Raw genomic sequence first — 21,578 nt, 5'->3', positions numbered from 1 at the left:
AACACCGACCAGGGTCAGTACCCCATCTTAGTCCGTTACCCTAACTGTGTGGGCCCAAGTTGATTATTTTATGTATATCCATCCCGTCCATTTGTTCTTTAATATCATTTTAGGACCCAATTCCAAAATACCAAACCTTAAGAAGATTCAAATCTCAACAACTGGATTAGAGTTTGGGGTCTAATGAGTGCACATTTCTTAGGTTTGGTGAGGTTAGCAAGTTGCAGCGCAATTTTGACCTCAAATTTGACCTAATTTGGAAATACGATCTAGTCACTCTATTCTACTCATCAAGAGCTTCGATTTAGCTAGTCACTCGCCCTGATCGAGTTTTAGATGAGAAAGATATTGTGATGGATAAGATTAATCAACAATATGATGGGCCATATCTAACGATCTAACAGTAAGATCTGAGTGAAATTTAATCTAAACATCTGAAGTCAATTAGTCTTCAATCAGGACTGGTAAAATTTTCCAAAATCTGATCAAGATCTAGCTAAACGAATCATGCTCGTGTTTTGTACTGATCTGATTCGTTTCTAGTCAGATTGGGCTGAGTTTTATTCTCCATCCTCTTTAGCACGTTCTAAACATATCTGATCATTCAGATCAACTTTATGGTACCTGATCATAGAATTTGATCAATCTCATCATTATTAGTAATTCTAGCAATTGCACTTACGGGTTGTTTGATTTTCTAACTGTAGTGGTAATTAGGGCGGTATACAAACCGACTTAGCTTAGTTAGCTCGCTCGACTCGACTTGAAAAAGCCCAATTTAACTCGGTTCGAAATTGAATTCGAGCCGAGTTGAGCTGATTTTTTGAGCTTGAAAAAATTTCGAACCGAGTTCAACCTTGCCCAAGCTCGACTCGACTCGGATCGAACCCCAACTTGAATCAAACTCGGATCAAACCAGTTCGGTGGCTCAGTTACTTTGACATTGATGTTGCTCACCAAGTGTTTGATGAAATGACTCAAAGAAGTGTCAACTGGTGGGAAGGAAGGTATGTATATGAAACAAATATCATTTTTTCTTGATTTTGATGTTGCCTACAAGGTGTTTGATGAAATACCCGTGAACAATTATTGTTGTTTTTACATATGGTAAGAAATTGAAAGTGCACTTCATGTGTTTGTGAAAATGCTGCACAGGCTCGATCTTGACTCGAACTGGCCCAAGCTGTTGACCAAATCGAGTCGAGTTGGCCAGTCAGGCTTGAGGACCGAGCCGAGCCAAGTTTGAGCTGGGTCAAGTAGTGGCTGAGCCGAGTTGAGTTGTGCCAAGCTCGACTCGGTTCAACTCGTGTACACCTCTAGTGGTAATTTAGGGCCTGTTTGATTTTCCAAATTGCATGTAAATGCCTAGCAAATTACTAATTATTACTTGTCCACCTTGTTCGAAAATGCACTAACATTTCAGTTTTGAAAACTGAGTCAAAAAGATTAGTTTAAATTTTTGAGCCCCACCTTGATATATAAGATATATCTGCGTCTTCTATCCATTTTAGCGTAACATTTTGAGGCATGAACCAAAAAATGAGGTTGATCCAATACTCAAGTGGCCTACATTAAAGGAAATAGTGGCACCGATAAGTTTTTAACGGTAGATGTTTGATTCCCTAAATCCTGTGGTGTGGTCCACTTAAGCTTTGTATCAACCTCATTTTTTTGGTCAAGCCATAAATTTAGCTGGCATAACAGATGGATGGTGTGGATATGCTACATACATCAAGGTGGGCCCCAAATATATTTTGTAGTGTCCTTGGTTTTTGAGCTAAAAAAGTAACCATCAAATCAAGCACATGTAACAATGCCGTAATTATCAAAAGAAATAATCATTACTTTTATTTGCCATGTATTTACAATTGATTTAGAAAATCAAACATGCCCTTAAGGTCAATGTGTAATAATTATTTACCTTTGAATTCAGCTCCATTTTCAAGGTGATGTCGACAGCCACCTTCATTTATAGCACTCTCATGCCACCCGAGGAAAAACATTACATTTTTGGGGTCCACTATGATATATGTGTCTTATCTACACCATTCATCCCTTTAGCTAGATCATTTTAGGGCATGAGCCGAAAAATGAGGCAGATTTAAAGATCAAGTGGACCACGCCATAGGAAACAATGGGAATTGATCACCTACCATTGAAAGCTTTTTGAGGACCGTAGAAGTTTTGGATCAAGCTGATATTTTTCTTTTCTTTTTATCCATGACTCTGTGACCTTATGAATAGGTTCGATGACAAATAAACATCAATGTGGGCCCTAGGGAGAAATAGCTTTCAACTGTTGATGTCTTTACAACCACAGTTTCTTAAGGTGTGGTCCACTCGACCTTGGGATTTGCCTCATTTTTGGACTCATACACTAAAAGGTGATGTTAAAAAGGTTGGATGGTGTGGATAAATCACATACATCACGATGGCCCCCACAAGTTTAAATCGGTAATAACATGATTTTTGTGGACTATTTTCGAGATGTAATTCCTCGCATATTTGAAACAGGTGAATTTAGTCATAATTACTTATTTATACATATTTATTAGGAAAATTAAAAATCAAACATCCCCTTAATTATACTTGGGCCATACTTTTATGTGCATAAACAATTGGTGGTTTAGTTAATGGATGTCCCTAGTAATTTAGTACATCTTGTAATGTTTATTTGACATCCAATCTGTTTACTAGATCTGTCATGCCTTGAAGTTTGAGTACAGAGTATGCACCCTCAGACCCAAGTTTCAGTTCGTAACTCATACACAAAGTATACTAACTTAATTCCTTAATCGGTTTAATCAGAGGTGATAATTACATTCAGTCTAGGTTCCACCCCAACTCCAATCACACATAAATAACACTTAGCACCAATCAACCAGGCATATATAAATCTTAACGACCCTTAAAATAATATAAATATTAAAAATCATTCATTTATTATATCATCATACTACAAATATATTTATTTCAAACTAACATTATTTCAATTAGATACATCTAAACAATTTCTTAAAATCTCAAAATCAATACTAATATGCATTATATTCTAATCAAACTATTTTATCAAATAAATCACATAATCAGAAATAGTTTAATATCGCCACTTCATCTTCAGATAAGTATGACCACGTTTCACATGGGTCGTGTTCAAGTGCAGTAAATCCTTCCGATTCTCGCGCCGCATCATCTGCTAATGGATCCTTTGTACGGTTTTTCCATCAATAAAAATGTAACCTGGCTAGACTTAGTGAAATAACCCAGCATGGTTCATAATTATAGCAATTAAAATAATACAAAAATATATGTACTGTGATATGGATGCAAAATGGTATATGAATGCATCAGATGGGATGATGGTCCATTTGCTTGGGTTGGAGGTCGTCAACCCGCATCCACCCGTTGGGTAGGCTTCCACCTCTCGGTAGGATTGGGCATAGCCCACATCTGGTAACCCTCTACCAGAATCGACATTTTTTCTAGGGAGGGCCCTTAAGATCGACTATGCATTATGCAAATGCAATGAATAATGGATGATATGTAAATGCATATTTTCATATTTAGCATAGTTGTCTTGATCAGAATATTCACATTTGAATTTAGCGTATAATTATCATAACAAAATACTCAAATCACTATATCAATCCATTAAACAATTACAAACGATTTATTTTAATTTTAATGAATTATGAGACAAATTGGGTTACTCACCTGAGTCTGGTAGTATAGACTCTGCAAGGTAATTAGGTCCTATCAATTATATCAACAATATTATTATTCATTTGTTTTTATTACATGGTGGGGCTCACCTTTGATTAACATCCTAGGTGGTCAAATCCTAAAAGATCAAATAATTAAAATTTCTATTTTAGATTTCTATATTTTATCTCTTTTTTAAAATTATAAAATTGATTGTAAATTACTTGATCGAGGTGGCCCATCGGATGATTAGATCATTCAGATTCTTGAGGTTTTGTCATATTTTGCCTCTAAACATTGGATGAATGGTGTGCATCTAACCACACATACACTAATGGCCCATCTCGACCTTCTACGCTAAGTGATACCAACACTTACGCAAAAATCTAAACACTTCTAAATCTAATTAGTGTAGCCCATTTGATAGTTAGATTGATTTGAAAATTAGGGCCCTTGTATATTTTGGCCTTAGGGATCATATGATCCGTACAGATCTAATCTAATTTGATCAGATTGCACCTATTAAATTTATTCATAAAATATTACTGACCAGATCTGAAATCATAAAAGCATCACTTTATTAAAATTTTCTCTACACACCTGTATAATGATTGTGTGGATGATCCACACCATCTATTGTATAGATCGAGAAGAAATTAACAATATAATAAAAAACTAAAAAGATCTAAGGGTTGAAACTTACCTAATTAAGCCCTCTTAGAATCTCCTCTCCCTTTTTCTTTAGGGCTTCCTATCTTCTTCTTCTTCTTCTTCTTGTTATTTTTTTTTTTTTAGATTACAGAAACCTCTTCCATATCCCTTAGGATGAGTACATCCTCCTTTATCTTGAATTTGAATTTTTTTATGATATTTCATAAAAAAATTATTATTACTAGTCCAAGAATCAATCCCTAAACCTCTCTCTTAATTAAGAATGTCTCTACCAATTCAACTATTGACTTATTTTATTTTTTATTTAAAAATAAAATCTTTAAATATTTATTTTAATGTTTTTTTTTTTTTTTGTAATGCACCAAAATTTAGGGTTGTTACAAGATCATACGGACCTAGATGAAGGGGAAAAATAACTCGATCCAATAATTTCATGGTCTCCAGTAGGTTTTAAACGGTAAGAGTTCCATTCTTCCCATTACTTCCTATGGTGTGGTCTACTCAGTGCTGAAGTTTACCTTAATTTTGAGCTCATGCCTTCAAATTATCTATCAAAATAGATGATTGGCACGATAAAACACAAATATCAATGTGGGTCCCACAAAACACTATGGGGTTGTCCATCTTTAGTTAGGTCCTAGTGGGGACCTTGTTAATTTTTTTTTGAAATCTCATTTTTTATATCGTACTTCTCTAATTGCTTTTAAACTTCTCAACTCTTTTCAAAATATAGAATCTCAAATTTTTTTTTTTGAAAATTTCAAAAAATTTCAAATCTCTCCTTCTTTTTTCAAAAGGCCAATTTTTTTTCAAACTTCTCAATTTTTTTTAAAAAAATTTATTTATTTATATAAAACCTTTCATTTTTTTTTTCAAAATACAAATTCTCAATTTCTTCTTGAAAATCTCATTTTTTTTTCCAAGATCTATTTTTTTTTTTTTCCGATCTTATCAATTTATTCAAAATTCTCAAAATTTCCAAGATGCCATTTTTTTTTTAAATCACATTTTTTTTTTTTTTTACAACTTTTCAATTTTCTTTTTTAAAATGTTAAAAATTTGCAAAAATCTCAGTGTTTTTTTTTTTTTTAAAAAAAAAAAAAAAATATCAAAAGTTCTCAAACATTGTCATTTTTTTTCTTTGAAAATCACAATATTTCTTAAAACTTCTCAATTTTCCTTTTCAAAATGTCAAATTTTTTTAAAAATCTTTATTTTTTTAATATCATGTTTTCTTTAAAATTTCTAGTTTTTGTTTTTTTTTTTTTCAAACTTCTCATTTTTTTTTCTTCAAAATCTAAATTTAAAACAAAATCTCATTTTTGTTAACAAACTTTTCAATTTTTTTTTCAAAATACAAATTCTCAACTTCTTTTTCAAAATCTCATTTTTTTTTTCAAACTTTTCAAAATTTTCACAAAGCCAAAATTCTTTTTTCAATATCACTTTTTTTTTTTTTTTTTTTCAACTTCTCAATATTCTTTTTCGAAATGACAAAATTTGTCATAATCTCGGTGTTTTTTAAGTCTCAAGGTTTTTGAAACATTGTCAAATTTTTTATTTTTTTCAAAATCACATTTTTTTTTTAAACTTCTCAAATTTCCTTTTTTAAATGTCTCTTTTTTTTGTTAAAATCTTGATTTTTTAATGTCATTTTTTGTTCAAAATTTGTTTTTGTTTTCAAACATCTCCAATTTCTTTTTTAAGATGCTTTTATTTTATTTTATTTTATTCACACTTCTAATTATTATTATTTTTTTGTTTTTGTTTTTCAAAATCTCATTTTTGTTATCAAACTTTTCAATTTTTTTTTTTTTCAAAATACAAAATCTCAATTTCTTTGTAAAAATCTGACGCAGGGGAGGACGTGAGGTCGAGCACCGTCTTCCTCAAGAGGATAACTATTCCGAATCCACGGAACTTCTCTGGACTCCTCACAGAGACTTCTCGAATCCACGAGGAAAGAAAGCAGAAAATAGAAATAAATTCTAATAAATTCGAAATTGATTGATGAATGATTAAAAATGAGTTCACAACCCTTTAAATAAGGGTATCAAGCAATGGGAAAGAAATCATGATCAAACTACAACTCAAACTCCTAGAATCCGCGACTTACTATAAATAGTAAACTTACTATTTATAGACGGTCGTGATGTCTACTAGTGCGCAAGGTTTTCGGCCAAAAATAGTAAGTGTCCTATTTGGCTTCACCAAACCGTTCCCCTAATTACTCTAAGCTCTTTTCACGTTGGGCGCAACTCCTAAAGACCAATGGATGAAGAGTTATAATCAAACTAAAACTTACTATTTATAGTAAAAACGAAATTAAAACAGGGAAACGACCGTCAATCAAGGGGTTTTTCGCAATTCTAGGCTGTGCAACCTGGCGCAGTGCGGTTGGTTGGCTAAAGTAGCTCGTTCTACCCCAAAATCATATATTTTACGTCAGCTAACTCATTCCGGATTGCGAGATACGCCCGATCTAAGGTCCGATGGTCCGGATCACTTCTGTCGTCGACCGGGCCTTTTCTGATCCATCTTGGCCATGAAACTGTCCGCGACCCGCTCTACATCAAAATCTTGAGTTTTCCGATATCTATTTTTTTTTCTTCAAACTTATTAATTTATTCAAACTTCTCAATTTTTTTTTTAAAGATTTCAAATTGTTTTTTGTAAATCATATATATATATATATATATATATATATATATATATATATATATATATATATATATATATATATATTTGATTTCTTTCATTTCAGTAGACATGTGTGGTTGTGCTTCATATTCTAAGAAATTCCTGGCTATTTTTAAATATCAATTCTTTTCTCAAACATTGTTAAATTTTTTTCAAACTTTTGAAATTTGTTTTTCAAAATCACAAGTTTTTTTTTTTTTTAAAACTTGCCAATAAAGTCAATTTTTCCAGAATTTTTTTTTTTTTTTTCAAAACTATCAACTTTATTTGAAATTTTCAAATTTTTTTTTTTTTTTTCAAAATGTCAATTTTTGTTTCAAAATCCTGATTTTAATCGAATCAAAATCTTTTTGAAAATCTTAATTTTTCTCAAACAATATAAATTTGTTCTAAACTTCTCAACGTTTTGTTTCAAAATCATAATTTGAATTTTCATTTTCAAAATGCAAATTTGTTTTGTCAAAATTTTGATTTTTGTAATATTTTTTTTTTCAAATTTACTTTCTTTTTTAAAATCTCATTTTTTTCTCCAAAAACTACAACATCGGGGATTTTGCATGTGATATTGCCTAGCATTTAAAATCTGGTTTTCATGCAAAAGTAAACATAAATTCCACTCAATTGATAAAAGAATAAAAAATCGATGCATTCATTCAATTCATACAAGAACAAAATCATATTGAGATTTGGGGCAAAAGTTACTAATTTTGTTAAAGATCACTTCTTGAATTAAAATAATGTACATTTTTTCATCAAATTCTACAATAATAATAATAATAATATTGAGGTTTGGGCACTTGGCAAGATTTACGACGAACCATGATTTGTCACATAATGATGAAAAGTCCGTCACTAAATGTTAGTACACATGTGGAATTTTGAGCTAAAAAACTTATTTTTCAACAGATTATATCTATCACAATATAAGATTCTTATCCGTCATAAAAATCTTGCCCAATCTGCCAGAGCGGGCAGCAACGAACTTTTTCTTACTTTTATGATGGACATGGTCCATCATCAAATTTTTTAATGAATAGTTTTGGTTACTCTACTTTGTTAATCGTCAAAAGTAGTCCATTATCTCTTGATCCAACAATGAATCCGAGTACCATCAACTTGCTCATATGATAGCTAAAATCTCTTGGTCATGGATGCTATTTAGGGATTTATGGGTGCCTCTTTCTTTGGCTGTTATTTGGTGTGATAATATTTTTATTTTACTGGCTTCTAATCTCATTTTTCATTCTCAAGTATTTGGAGGTCGCTTATCACTTCGTTCATAAAAAGCTTGCTCAAAAGGAACATGATGTTGCATTACCAACAAGGTTGATTTTGACATTGCCAAGATATCAAACAAATGACCAACTACGTCTGGGACAAAACATTGTTGCCGCAGTGTACATAAACGATGGAAGGTAACCTTCGCTAAATTACGACGGATTTCGTCCGTCGCCAACAACGCAGTTCAAATTTTGCAGCAGATAGGCCGTCGCTAATCGTAGGAAAAGTGATGGACCAAAACCGTCGCCAATTTCCGACATTCAAAAAATGGAAATTAAATTGAAGAGCCTAAATCAAATGCTGAACTCTCTTATATGAAAGATTGAATTAAAGGTAATAAACATTTGAAGGTGTGTTCATATACAACCAAACACACTAAAAAACTGCACCAAATTTCATGATATATTATGAAAATTTACACCAAATTAGACTGATTAATCATAAAATACCATGAAATATCATGATATTTGGTGCAACTAAATGCACCCATAGGTATGATTAGAAACTAACATATGCACAAATTCAAGTATCTTAAGCATGTTTTTGGTGTCCATAGGAATTTGGCCTCAGTTTTTGAGCTTCATCGATGACGGGTTCGATGCTCCTCCAACAAAATGGAAAGGGATTTGCCAGACTACAGATAACTTCACCCGTGACAAGTGATTTTACTCTCTCTAGGCCCACCATTATGTGGACCATGCCTTAATATCTCACCTTATAGATGATCCTAGCCATTCAATGAAAATGAACATGTAAATCAATGGTCTGCCTTTAAAGAGGGCGATGGATGGTTAGGATCCACGAATGGGGAGGATTTTACCGCGCTACCACTCGCCACGTGGACACTGGTGATTCGGATCAAAGATGGGCCCGAAAAATAAAATTCATTGGCCAAGTGAATGTTGGATAGAACAATCGATTTATATTCTCTCTTAGAGTTTCGTCATGTTCATTGTTAGATCTTTTAGTAGCATTTTTGGATTTATAACAAACTCATCGGAGCCCAATACTACAACAGTAAGGACTACTATGATGTTATGGAGTTCAAATCTCTAAGAGAGTCAGAAGGACACGGGACCCATACTTCTTCCACGGCAACAAGTTGCAAGCCGTGGCTGGAACAAGCTACCTTTTTTTTTTTTTTTTTCTTTTTTAAAATGAAGGCACAAGGCCGAGAGAATTCATTGATCAACAAAATGTACAGCCTTTCAGGTGGGGCCAACAAAAAGGATGGAGGCCTCACGACTGTTAATCAACATGGAATAGGCGGGAATGACTGTGATATGCATGGAAATGACCGTGAAGTGAAGCGATTGAACCGTGAAATGCGCGGAAATGACCGTGAAGTGAAGGGGCATGATCGTGAAATGCGCCGAAATGACCGTGAATCAATACAGAATAGGCGGGAATGATCGTAGTATGCATGGAACCGTGAAGTGAGGCAATTGGACCGCGAAATGCCGGAAATGACCGTGAAGTGAAGGGGCATGATCGTGAAATGCGCTGAAATGACCGGGAATCAACACAGAATAGGCGGGAATGACCATGGTATGTATGAAACTGACCGTGAAGTGAAGCGAATGGACTGTGAAATGTGCGAAAATTACCGTGAAGTGAAGGGGCATGACTGTGTATCAACATGGAATAAGCTGGAATACCCGTGATATGTATGAAACTGACCGTGAAATGAAGCGAATGGACCGTGAATTGCGCAGAAATGACCGTGAAGTGAAGGCGCATGACCGTTTATCAACACGGAATAGGTGGGAATGACCTTGATATGCATGGAACTGACAGTGAAGTGAAGCGATTGGACCGCGAAATGCGTGGAAATGATCGTGAAGTGAAGGGCATGACTGTGAAATTCACCGAAATGATCGGGAATCAACACGGAATAGGTGGGAATGACTGTGATATGCATGGAAATGATCGTGAAGTGAGGTGATTGGACTATGAAATGCGCGGAAATGACTATGAAGTGAAGGGCCATGACCGTGAAATGCGTCGAAATGATCGTGAATCAACACGGAATCGCCAGGAATGACCGTGATATGCATAGAAATGACCGTGAAGTGAGGCGATTATATCATGAAATGCGTGGAAATGACCGTAAAGTGAAGGGGCATGACCGTGAAATGCGCCGAAATGACCGTGAATCACCACGGAATAGGCGGGAATGACCGTGGTATGCATAGAAATGACCGTGAAGTGAGGCGATTGGATCGTGAAATGCACGAAAATGTCTGTGAAGTGAAGGGGTATAACCGTGAAATGCTCCTAAAGGACCGTGAATCAACACGGAATAGGCAGGAATGACCGTGATATGCATGGAAATGACCGTGAAGTGAAGCGATTGGACCGTGAAATGCGCGATAATGACCGTGAAATGCGCCGAAACGACCGTGAATCAACACGGAATAGGCGGGAATGACTGTGATTTGAATGGAAATGATTGTGAAGTGAGGCGATTGTACCATGTAATGCGTGGAAATGACCGTGAAGTGAAGGGGCATGACTGTGAAATACGCCGAAATGACTGTAAATTAACACGGAATAAGCGAGAATGACTGTGATATGCATGGAAATGACCGAGAAGTGAAACGATTAGACCGTCAAATGCGCGAAAATGACCGTGAAGTGAAGGGGCAAGACCGTGAAATGCGCCGAAATGACCGTGAATCAACACGGAATAGGTGTGAATGACCGTGGTATGCATGGAACCGTGAAGTGAGGCAATTGGACTGCGAAATGCGCAAAAATGACCGTGAAGTGAAGGGGCATGTCTGTGAAATGCACTAAAATGACCGTGAATCAACACATAATAGGCGGGAATGACCGTGGTATACATGAAAATGATCGTGAAGTGAGGCGATTAGACCGTGAACTGCGCGAAAATGTCCGTGAAGTGAAGGGGCATGACTGTGAAATGCGCCGAAATGATCGTGAATCAACACGGAATAGGCGAGAATGATCGTGGTATGCATGGAAATGACTGTGAAGTGAGGCGATTGGACCGTGAAATGCGCCTAAATGTCCGTGAAGAGAAGGGGCATGACCGTGAAATGCCCCGAAATGACCGTGAATCAACACGGAATAGGCAGGAATGACTGTGGTATGCATGAAAATGACCGTGAAGTGAGGTGATTAGACTGTGAAATGTGCCGAAATGACTGTTACATGAAGGGGCATGACCGTGAAATGCGCCAAAATGACTATGAATCAACATGAAATAGTTGAGAATGACCACACTATGCATGGAAATGACGGTGAAGTGAGGCGATTGGACTGTGAAATGCGTGGAAATGTTCGTGAAGTGCAGGGGCATGACCATGAAATGCACCGAAATGATCGTGAATTAACACGAAATAGGCAGGAATGACCGTGATATGCATGGAAATGACTGTGAAGTGAAGCGATTAGACCGTGAAATGTGCGGAAATGACAATGAAGTGAAGGGGCATGACCGTGAAATGCACCGAAATGACTGTGACTTAACACGGAATAGGCGAGAATGACCGTGATATGTATGGAAATGACCGTGAAGTGAAGCAATTGGACCATAAAATGCGCGAAAATGTCCGTGAAGTGAAGGTGCATGACCGTGAAATGCGCCGAAATGACCGTGAATCAACACGGAATAGGCGGGAATGACCGTGATATACATGGAAATGACCGTGAAGTGAGGCAATTGTACCTCGAAATGCGTGGAAATGACCGTGAAGTGAAGGGGCATGATCGTGAAATGCACCGAAATGACTGTGAATCAACATAGAATAGGCGGGAATGACCATGGTATGCATGGAAATAACCGGGAAGTGAAGCGATTGGACCATGAAATCCGCAAAAATGACCATGAAGTGAAGGGGCATGACTGAAATGCGCCGAAATGACCGTGAATCAACACGGAATAGGCAGGAATGACCGTGATATGCATGGAAATGATCGTGACGTGAAGCGATTGGACTGAAATGCGCGAAAATGATAGTGAAGTGAAGGGGCATGACCGTGAAATGCACCGAAATGACCGTGAATCAACATGGACTAGGCGGGATGACCGTGATATGCATGGAAATGACTGTGAAGTGAGGCGATTGTACCATGAACTGCGCGGAAATGACCGTGAAGTGAAGGGGCATGTCCGTGAAATGCGGCAAAATGATTGTGAATCAACACGGAATATGCAGGAATGACCGTGATATGCATGGAAATGACCGTGAAGTGAAGCGATTGGACCATGAAATGCGCGAAAATGACCGTGAAGTGAAGGGGCATGACCGTGAAATGCGCTAAAATGACCTTGAATCAACATGGAATAGGCCGGAGTGACTGTGATATGCATGGAAATGACCGTGATGTGAGGCGATTGTACCACGAAATGCGCGGAAATGACCGCGAAGTTAAGGAGCATGACCATGAAATACATTGAAATGACCGTGAATCAACACGAAATAGGCGGGAATGACTGTGATATGTATGGAAATGACCATGAAGTGAAGCAATTATACCTCGAAATGCGTGAAAATGACTGTGAATTGAAGGGGCATGACCGTGAAATGTGTCGAAAGGACCGTGAATCAACATGGAATAGGCGGGAATGACCGTGATGTGCATAGAAATGACCGTGAAGTGAAGCAATTGGACCGTGAAATGTGCGAAAAATACCGTGAAGTGAAGGGGCATGACCGTGAAATGCGCGGAAATGAACGCGAATCAACATGGAATAGGCGGGAATGACCGTGATATGAATGAAAATGACCGCGAAGTAAATGAAATGAATGAAATTGACCGCGATGTGAATGAATTGGATTTTCGACCATAGATCTGAAGGAATCTTGAAAAATAACCAGGTTGGTTGGCTAAAGTAGCTTCTCCTACCCCAAAATCATATAGGGTATGTCAAGTAACTAATTTTGGTTTAGAAGATATTCTTGTTAAATGAATAAAGAAATAAATGAAAAAAAGAGAGAATTTTTTTTATATGCTTATATATACATATTTATATAAATATGTATTAGAGAAAATTGTAGGTAGAATAAATTTATCCATGTAAAAAAATAATAAAAAAAAATTTCATAAACTGGCACAGACTACAGTTATGGCTACGGTTATAATCCGTAGCTATTGGTCATATCACCTTCGATACATATCGAATACTCTTCGATATGTATCGAAAATTGTAGGATTTTTGAGGCAAACTCGCTGGACAGTTCTGGACCTTTTTCGATTAATCGAAAGACCTTCGATACATATCGAAAGACATATCGAAAGACCTTCGATACATATAAAAGGACATATCAAAACGGTGGGGGCTATGGCTATGACTATGGTTATTATCCGTAGCTATAGAAAACACCGTAGCCATAAGTTCCTAGCCTATTTATTTATTATTATTTTATTTTTTACTGTTGTAATCCCCACTGCTTTTTGTGGGTCCTATTATGAGGTATGTGTTATATCCAAACTGTCCATATATTCGAAGAACTCGTATTAAGGCTTGAGACCAAACATAAGACAGATCTAGCTATCAAGTGGACCACACTGTAAAAGGCTGTGGAGGATTGAACGTCTACCATTGAAACCCTTTTAGGGGTCACAGAAGTTTTTGATTATTATGCAATTTGTTTTTCCTCTTCATCCAGGTCTTTGTGACCTTATGAATAGATTGGATGGAAAATAAGTGTTATGGTGGGCCCTACAAAGTTTTTAACGGTGAAAATCAATTTTTCCGTTGCTCTTTGTGGTGTGGTCCAGTTGATCTTTGGATATGATTTTTTTTTTTTTGATAATGCTCCCAAATGATCTCGAAATATGGATGAACGTTATGGATATAATAAATACGTAACTGTGGGGCCCATGTAACTTTGATATCTTTTGAACTGTTCGTACAACTCAGAGTTCGAGGAGTGTCAGCGCTTGTCTTCGAGCACCACCGTTCCGCTTGAAGGAAAAAGCAGGGGCATTTTCGACCTTTGGCAAGCCATCCGTACAGCTGGGGCTTATTTTTGCAAGGTAAAATAAGGTGGGCTTGGTCTCGTAAATGGGCCATAAATGGGTTGCAAATTTCTCATTTTTAAATCAACCTTATAAATCTTGACGAAATTATATTCAATATAAGGTCCACCATAATCTCAATCACACATACATAATACTTAGCACCAATCAACTAAACATACATAATTCTTGACGACCCTTAAAATAAAATAAACCTTAAAATCATTCACTTATTATACTATTATATTATAATGATATTTATTCTATGCTAACATGATTTCAAAGAAATAAATTTAAATAATTGCTTAAAGTCTCAAAATAAATACTAGTATGCATTATCAAACTATGCTAACAAAATACAACATATAATAAAAAATTATCTAATGCCGCCACTTCATCTTCAGATAAGTATGCCCATGTTTCAGGTGGGTCATGTTCAGGTATAGTAGATCCTTCCGGTTCTTGCGTCACATCATCTGCTAATAGCTCCTCTATACGGTTTTTCCATCAATAAAAATGTAAGCTGGCCAGGCTTAGTGATATAACCCACCATGGTTCATAATTATAGGAATTAAAATAATACATAAATACATGTACAATGATATGAATGTAAAATGATGTATGAATGTATCAGATGGGATGGTCGTCTATATGCTTAGGTTGGAGGTTGTCAACCTGCATCCACCCGTTGGGTAGGCTTGGGTATAGCCTGCATTTGGTAATGCTCTACTAGGATCGACATTTCTTTCAAGGAGGGCCCCTAGGATCAACTATGCATTATGCAATGTAATGAATGAGGGATGATATGTAAATGCATAGTTTTCATATTTGGCATAGTTGTCTCAATTAAAATATTCACATATAAATTTATCGTACAATTATCATATCAAAATATTCAAATTAGTAAATCAATCAAACAATCGCAATGATTTCTTTTAATTTTAATGAATTATGAGATAAGTTGGGTTACTCACCTGAGTTTGGTAGTATTGACTCTGCAATGTAATTATGTTAATTTGAATTCCGGGGTCCTATCAATTGTATCAACGATATTATTATTCATTTTTTTGTATTACATGGTGGGGTCTACCTTTGATTAACATTCTAAGTAGCCAAATCGAAAATAATCAAATAATTAAAATTTATATGTTTATGTAAATTTAATTATCAAGATTTAGATTTTCTTTTTAAGATCCTGAAATTGAATGTCAAATAATTAATCGGAGTGGCCCACCGGATGATTAGATCATTCAGATTCTTGAGGTATTATCATATTTTGCCTCTACACATTAGATGGATGGTGTGGATCTAACCACACATACATCGATGGCCCATCTCGACCTTCTACGCCAAGTGATACCACACTTGTGCAAAAATCTAAGATTCCTTTATTATAAACACTTTTAGATCTGACTAGTGTGGCCTATCTGATTGTTGGATTGATCTAAAAATTATGGTCCTTGTATATTTTGGCCTTAAGGATCATATGATCCGTATAGATCTATCTTAGCACAATTAGATTTCATTCATTTAATTTATTCCTACAATATTACTAATTAGACTGAAATCATAAAAACATCACTTTATTAAAATTGACTCTACACACCTATACAATGATGGTGTGGATGATCCATGCCATCCATTGTATAGATCAAGAAGAAATTAACAATATAATAAAAAGTTAAAAAGATCTAATGATTAGAACTTATCTGATCGAGTCTTCTTAGAATTTCCTCTTCCTTTTACTGTAGGGCTTCCTATCTCCTTTTTTTTTTTTTTTAAATGCAGAAACCTTCCGTATCCCTTTTTAAAGAAAATTCTCATAAGATAGGATGAGCACATCCTCCCTTATCCTGAATTTGAATTTTTTTATGATATTTAATAAAAAATTTATTATTACTACTTCAAGAATCGATCTTTAAACCTATCTCTCAATTAAGAATTTCGCTACCAACTCAACTATTGACTTATTTTTATTTTTTATTTAAAAATAAAATCTTTAAATATTTAATTTAGTTTTTTTATAATGTACTAAAATTTAGGGTTGTTACAGTTGCTGTGATTTCGGCTTGCCAACTTCTCTCAACTAAGTTCTTGAAATCTTCATGGACCATCCACATTCGTTGGAATCAAAAGGGATGAGGAAAAACAAAAGCCTCTTCATGGAAGGAGAGCAAGAGAGGAGAATGGTTAGAAAAGGATCACTGTAAATGATGAACTTGGAAGGTAGGGAGAGCCGCTAACCAATCTGTGTTGACGAGCATACGGTCTAAATTCACCCATCTTCGGCTTCTGCCTGCTCTATTGTTGCACCAAGAAAAAGGAGGGCCCTGGTATCTAGCATCGATCAGCCCTATGTCATTGATAGCGTCTTGGAAGTCTCTCATTGCTCCCATCATCTGAGGAGTGCCACCAATACGATCATTAGGACTGATAGTGGTGTTGAAGTCCCCACTAACCAGCCAAGGGCCTGTAGTCGTTCTAAAAATTGCTCTCAGCTCATCCCAGAGCTGTTTTCTTTGTTCCCTGCTATAGCTAGTATAGACTGTTGTGATGGTGATGGGTAGGAGAAAAATTGGCGAGTTGGCTGTGATAGTGATGCTTTGATTATTGGCCTTGATTATCTGCATTTGAACATTATCCTTACCCAAAATCCATATCTTACTTCCCCCGGTCTCGTCAACGATGTGGTTGGAAAAGCCCAACCTAGAAGCCACCCTTGAGTGACGGGAGTCTCTAAGCATTGGTTCCTGTAACAAAACAATTGCAATATTGTGTTTCTTGGTTAGCCTTTTCAGAAAACGGGTAGTTTAAGCATTACTTACCCCTCGCACATTCCAAGATAGGATGTTACTCATCAGTAACCCAACCCCTATTCTTAGCTCGTCGTTGTTTGCTTTTTAGTCTCTGACTTTTCCTGTTAATGATACTAAGCTTGGACAGGTTTTTCCTTTTATTCTTGTTGGTTCCCTTATCCGTAATCTCTTAATCTGATTCTATGCTTGAATTGGAGGAAGGAGCGTCATCAGTACCTGTCTTGCCCTGGATGTCCACCTATAGAGTCAATTCCGTGTTAGATTGTGCACTTGTATGTATCCCTGGCACATTAATGATCTGACCTTGACTCCCATCTACACCTTTGTTAATTGGTTCATTCATTCCACCATCATTTATATCCGGGATTGCAACTTGGGCTAGTAGCTCATTACTTCTTGTTGTTGAATTGTGATGGACTGCATCACAGCCATTTGAAAATGTGAAGGGAAGGGGAGGAGGGCTACATAGATCTTTCACTCCAGAGAGCCACTTGTCCCAAGCATCCATGATAGCATTATTGGGTGGAGTCCATGGGGTAGAAAGGTGGGTCTGAATCAGCTGAGAAGCTCTGCACATGCTGTCAGGGAGGTTACTATCTGAGGGAAAGGGAATACTTCCTTGGAGAGGTCTGGATTCTTGATAAGCAGCTGACTGAGAAGAGAGTTGGGGCTGGAGAACATTGCTGCTACTGGACTGATTTTTCCTTCTGAAATCTTCCTGAAGTGGAGGCAAATCAAGAGTCTGATGATTGAGGTTCAAGGAGGACGGTTGTCTTGACAGGCCCGTTGGGTTATTGGTGGTCAGCATAGCATCTGCGACTTGAATTGTCATTGTGGCATTCTGGCGAGCAAATGGGGCTGTCTTAGAAAGGCCATTTTGGTGATCTGTACAGGAAGTAGAGCAGGGGATGGACGGAGCAAATTGTTCTGGGAACATGATGGTCGATGAGGTTAGCATGTCTGCTGTGGGTTGTAGATCCTGTGAGGCTGAGAGACAAATAGGTTGTGGTCGTCTCGGTTGGCCGATATCCCCCCTGTTATCATTAAGACCTTGATTCTCTCCTTCAGTCTGATTTTCTTGCTGCTGGTTGGGGAAGGACCTGGCTACCCATTGCTTTGTGGTTTCCTTGGTAGCTGGGATGGGTTCAGCTGTATTGTGTTTATCTGCTGTTGAATAGTTGCACATTTCAACTATGACTGAGATCTGATGAGGTTTACCTTCAACCAATAGTTTTGTTTTCATGAATGGTGGTGCTTCTAGATGAGGGATAATCCTAGCCCTGGCGAACCAGCGGTTTGGACCTTCCAGCGAACATCTGTCGAGCTCTAAAACTGACCCCATCTTTTCAGCAATTTGGCCTATGGTGTGTTCACTCCAGGCATGGATTGGTATACCTTCTATTCGGATCCAAGCTCCCCTTCCCGGCACCATCATCGCCAGTCCCCAAGTCCTTGTGTTTTTCAGAGAAATTTTGCTATGAAGGATCTTATCCCTGGAGAAAGCAATGACACTTTCCCTGGACTGGAATTTAAAAAGGTAACCAGTTGCTGAGATTCGGAATATCTCCACCTAAGTGTTGCTGAATGTAGATGATTGAATGACGTCGTATAGGTTCTTGGTGGCATCATTTGGGCCTGGCACTTCTCCAACCAGAGCATAAGATAAGTGTGCCCTCCCCTGGTCCGTTATCCGTTTAGAAACAATAATGGAATCAGTCCACGTTGGAGGTTTGGGGGGAAGAAGAGCTTCAGCATACGACCTTGTGTTGGGAACTGGTGGCACAACACACATAGCTTCTCTACAGATCTGCTGACGAGCTTGGGGTGTTGTCCCTTCGTGGATATAGGGTGCCTCTTCAGATCTGGGTTTTAGGGAGGAAGAGGAAGTGATGTGGGGTACAGGTCTCTGAATAGCATCCGTAACAATCATCCTCCGTCTGGCTAGAAATCTGTCATGAAGCATGTCCTTCGCAGATGTTGCTTCCTCCTTCCTCCTAAATCTGACAAACCCATGGCCTTTTCTTCTTCCTGAGGCTGCAAAAGTAGGGATGTAGACATCCAAGATCTCCCCACACTGACCAAATCGCTTCCTTATGTGGTCTTCTGTAATGGTGAATGCAAGGTTTCCAACGAATAGACTCCATCCTGCATTCTTAGAATGCTTGTGCCGAACAGGTTGCCAGTCCTTGTCTTGGACTCCCCTGTTGACACGGATGCTGGGAGCGCCACTCATGCTGGGACTCCCCCGCATGGGGCAGGTGTTGCAGACTCTTCTGGAGGAAGCTACCTTGGGTTAGCTGACGACATTGCAAGAGGCGGAGTCCCACAAGCAAGAATCGCCATGTACAAAGTGTGCTGGTCATTCGGATGTGCCCTGGCTGATATCTTGGCTTCTTTCGATGATGCGGTGGTGGATGGGGTCGACATCATATCAGTTTTCCTTGGATCCGATTTCCCAGCACCATAATTCGATGACCCCATTGCTATTGGAGCATTCCATACGATGAAGTATGGGATCTTGACCTCGAATTTCTGCTGGAAACTCCAGACCGTACCCAGTATCCGTCTCCACCTATGCACCTTGGACTTTGATGGTGGCTACGAGCACGATCAAACGGAAGTTTGTGTCCTGAGTGGCACTTGGCAATGGACATACCTTAACCATAAGCCAAGTGGATTAATCCATAAAATGCACATTGATAATCTCTATTCATGTCCAGTGATCATGATCATTGATTTGGCATATGTATGGGCCACATTTGAAAAGACAACTCATATGGACTTCTGATCCGTCGATGGCCGGGAAACGAGACGATTGAATTAGAAATGAGGATCGGCTCACATTCAATCTTCAAAAACACCACAATCTGATGGTTGAAAGTGTCTAATCACATGGAGTTTTCGGCTACGGCTCATCACCATGGTGACTCATCATATTAGAAGTTTTGATCATGATACCCATTTGTTATGTGTACGGTGGGGATGAAGTTTTCAATATGATTTCGCCTAATATCATTCCTTGCTCTTTGTCGGCAGGCAAACGCCATTAATCCATTTGGCCTCAATGGTACATTTGACCCATTTATCCATGGAGGATCCACTCCAAATGTATTGGCAGGTGCTTCCATTGATATTTCAAGATACGGATTTCCTGGATCTCTTAATCCATATAAAGTGCAGGGGAAAATAGTCCTCTCTGATACCATCAGGGATGGTTCTGGGGTCATGGAGGCCGACGGATTGGGTAACATCATGGCCCACAACAGATTCTCTGATTTCGCCTGCTCTTATCCATTGTCGACTATTCTTCTCAATCCAGAAGATGGTGTAAAAGCATTTGACTACAGTCAATCTACTAAGTAAGCAATACCAAATCATTTTTGTTCCATGGGCGCATTAGAAGCATTTTTTATTTTTCACAGCTTGACCCAATTAATGGATGGCCCAAAATACATGGGGATGAGGGAGTCATTAAGATCACCTGTAGTCATGAGCGTGGATTTGATGGTGGTGGGGACCAGTCAGGCTAAGTAGCTTTAATGAAGGCGGCATCACCACTCGCATTCGGGCAAGGCATTGAGATGCCCGAGATTATGTTGTACTTGACTCTGGTGGTATCTTCATAATAGATGGAAGGAGCCGCGACCAATGACCAAGCGGCGTGGATGTCTATGTGGCCGGGGCTGTGTTAAGGGTTAAATATTGTATATCAGACCTAGTTATTGCCTGGATTTATGAATAGGATGCTGTTTAACAGCCCGATTTACTTGTGTTTGTGTTGCAAGGTGACTATAAAAGCCTGGACTGAAAAAGGGTGCTAAATGCATGGAATGACACTCCGAATTCACCAAAGCATGAGACGGACCTTGGGAGACCATGATCGACGGATTTGCACGCCAGATATCCGAGAAAATCGAGAAACTGAAGGTCAAGTGGCCTGAAAGTCAACCAGAATGTAAGATTACAGGGTTCCCACCATCTTCTCGGCTTGAAACTTCATACATGGCCTGAGGACCATACATTAACCGTACAAGTTGAATTTCATCTGTTGGATCCCTGTGAAAGTGACCCAATGGATAGATCAGACCATAAACCATTGATTTTGGGCCCACCTACTATTTGAATATGCTTCACTCTTGGTTTCAACGCGTTAAATAGGATGAGGAAGGAAATGGACAGAACAGATTCCACATGTATATCACACTGGACCCGCATGTACATCGCGTGTACATGGGGTACATGCGCCCGCGCCGCACCAGATGACTGATGCGGTCAACAGACGGTTGACCCGTCTTCTTTCTGCACCAGCGTCCAGCGGACGGACGCAGGCTGACCGTTTTTGGCTAGTGGGCCCCACCCATCATCCGTTCAGATGATCTAGACTGTCAATACTCTCTATAGTAGGGGCAAAACCCT

At 38.0% G+C, this 21,578-nt stretch overlaps 1 protein-coding gene across 1 annotated transcript; it reads right to left on the bottom strand.

The window, feature by feature from the left end:
• Window positions 1-18,732: 18,732 nt before the first annotated feature.
• On the bottom strand, window positions 18,733-19,643 carry LOC131249541 (uncharacterized). The gene is made up of 2 exons (XM_058250345.1): window positions 19,450-19,643; window positions 18,733-19,396 (listed from the first exon to the last, which is right to left on the bottom strand). The coding sequence occupies exons 1-2, from the start codon at window positions 19,641-19,643 to the stop codon at window positions 18,733-18,735; spliced, it is 858 nt and encodes a 285-aa protein (XP_058106328.1).
• Window positions 19,644-21,578: the final 1,935 nt, after the last annotated feature.

The sequence above is a fragment of the Magnolia sinica genome, chromosome 6, assembly GCF_029962835.1.
Source record: "Magnolia sinica isolate HGM2019 chromosome 6, MsV1, whole genome shotgun sequence".
Lineage (NCBI taxonomy): Eukaryota > Viridiplantae > Streptophyta > Magnoliopsida > Magnoliales > Magnoliaceae > Magnolia > Magnolia sinica.
This window is presented reverse-complemented; position numbering and strand designations above follow the sequence as displayed.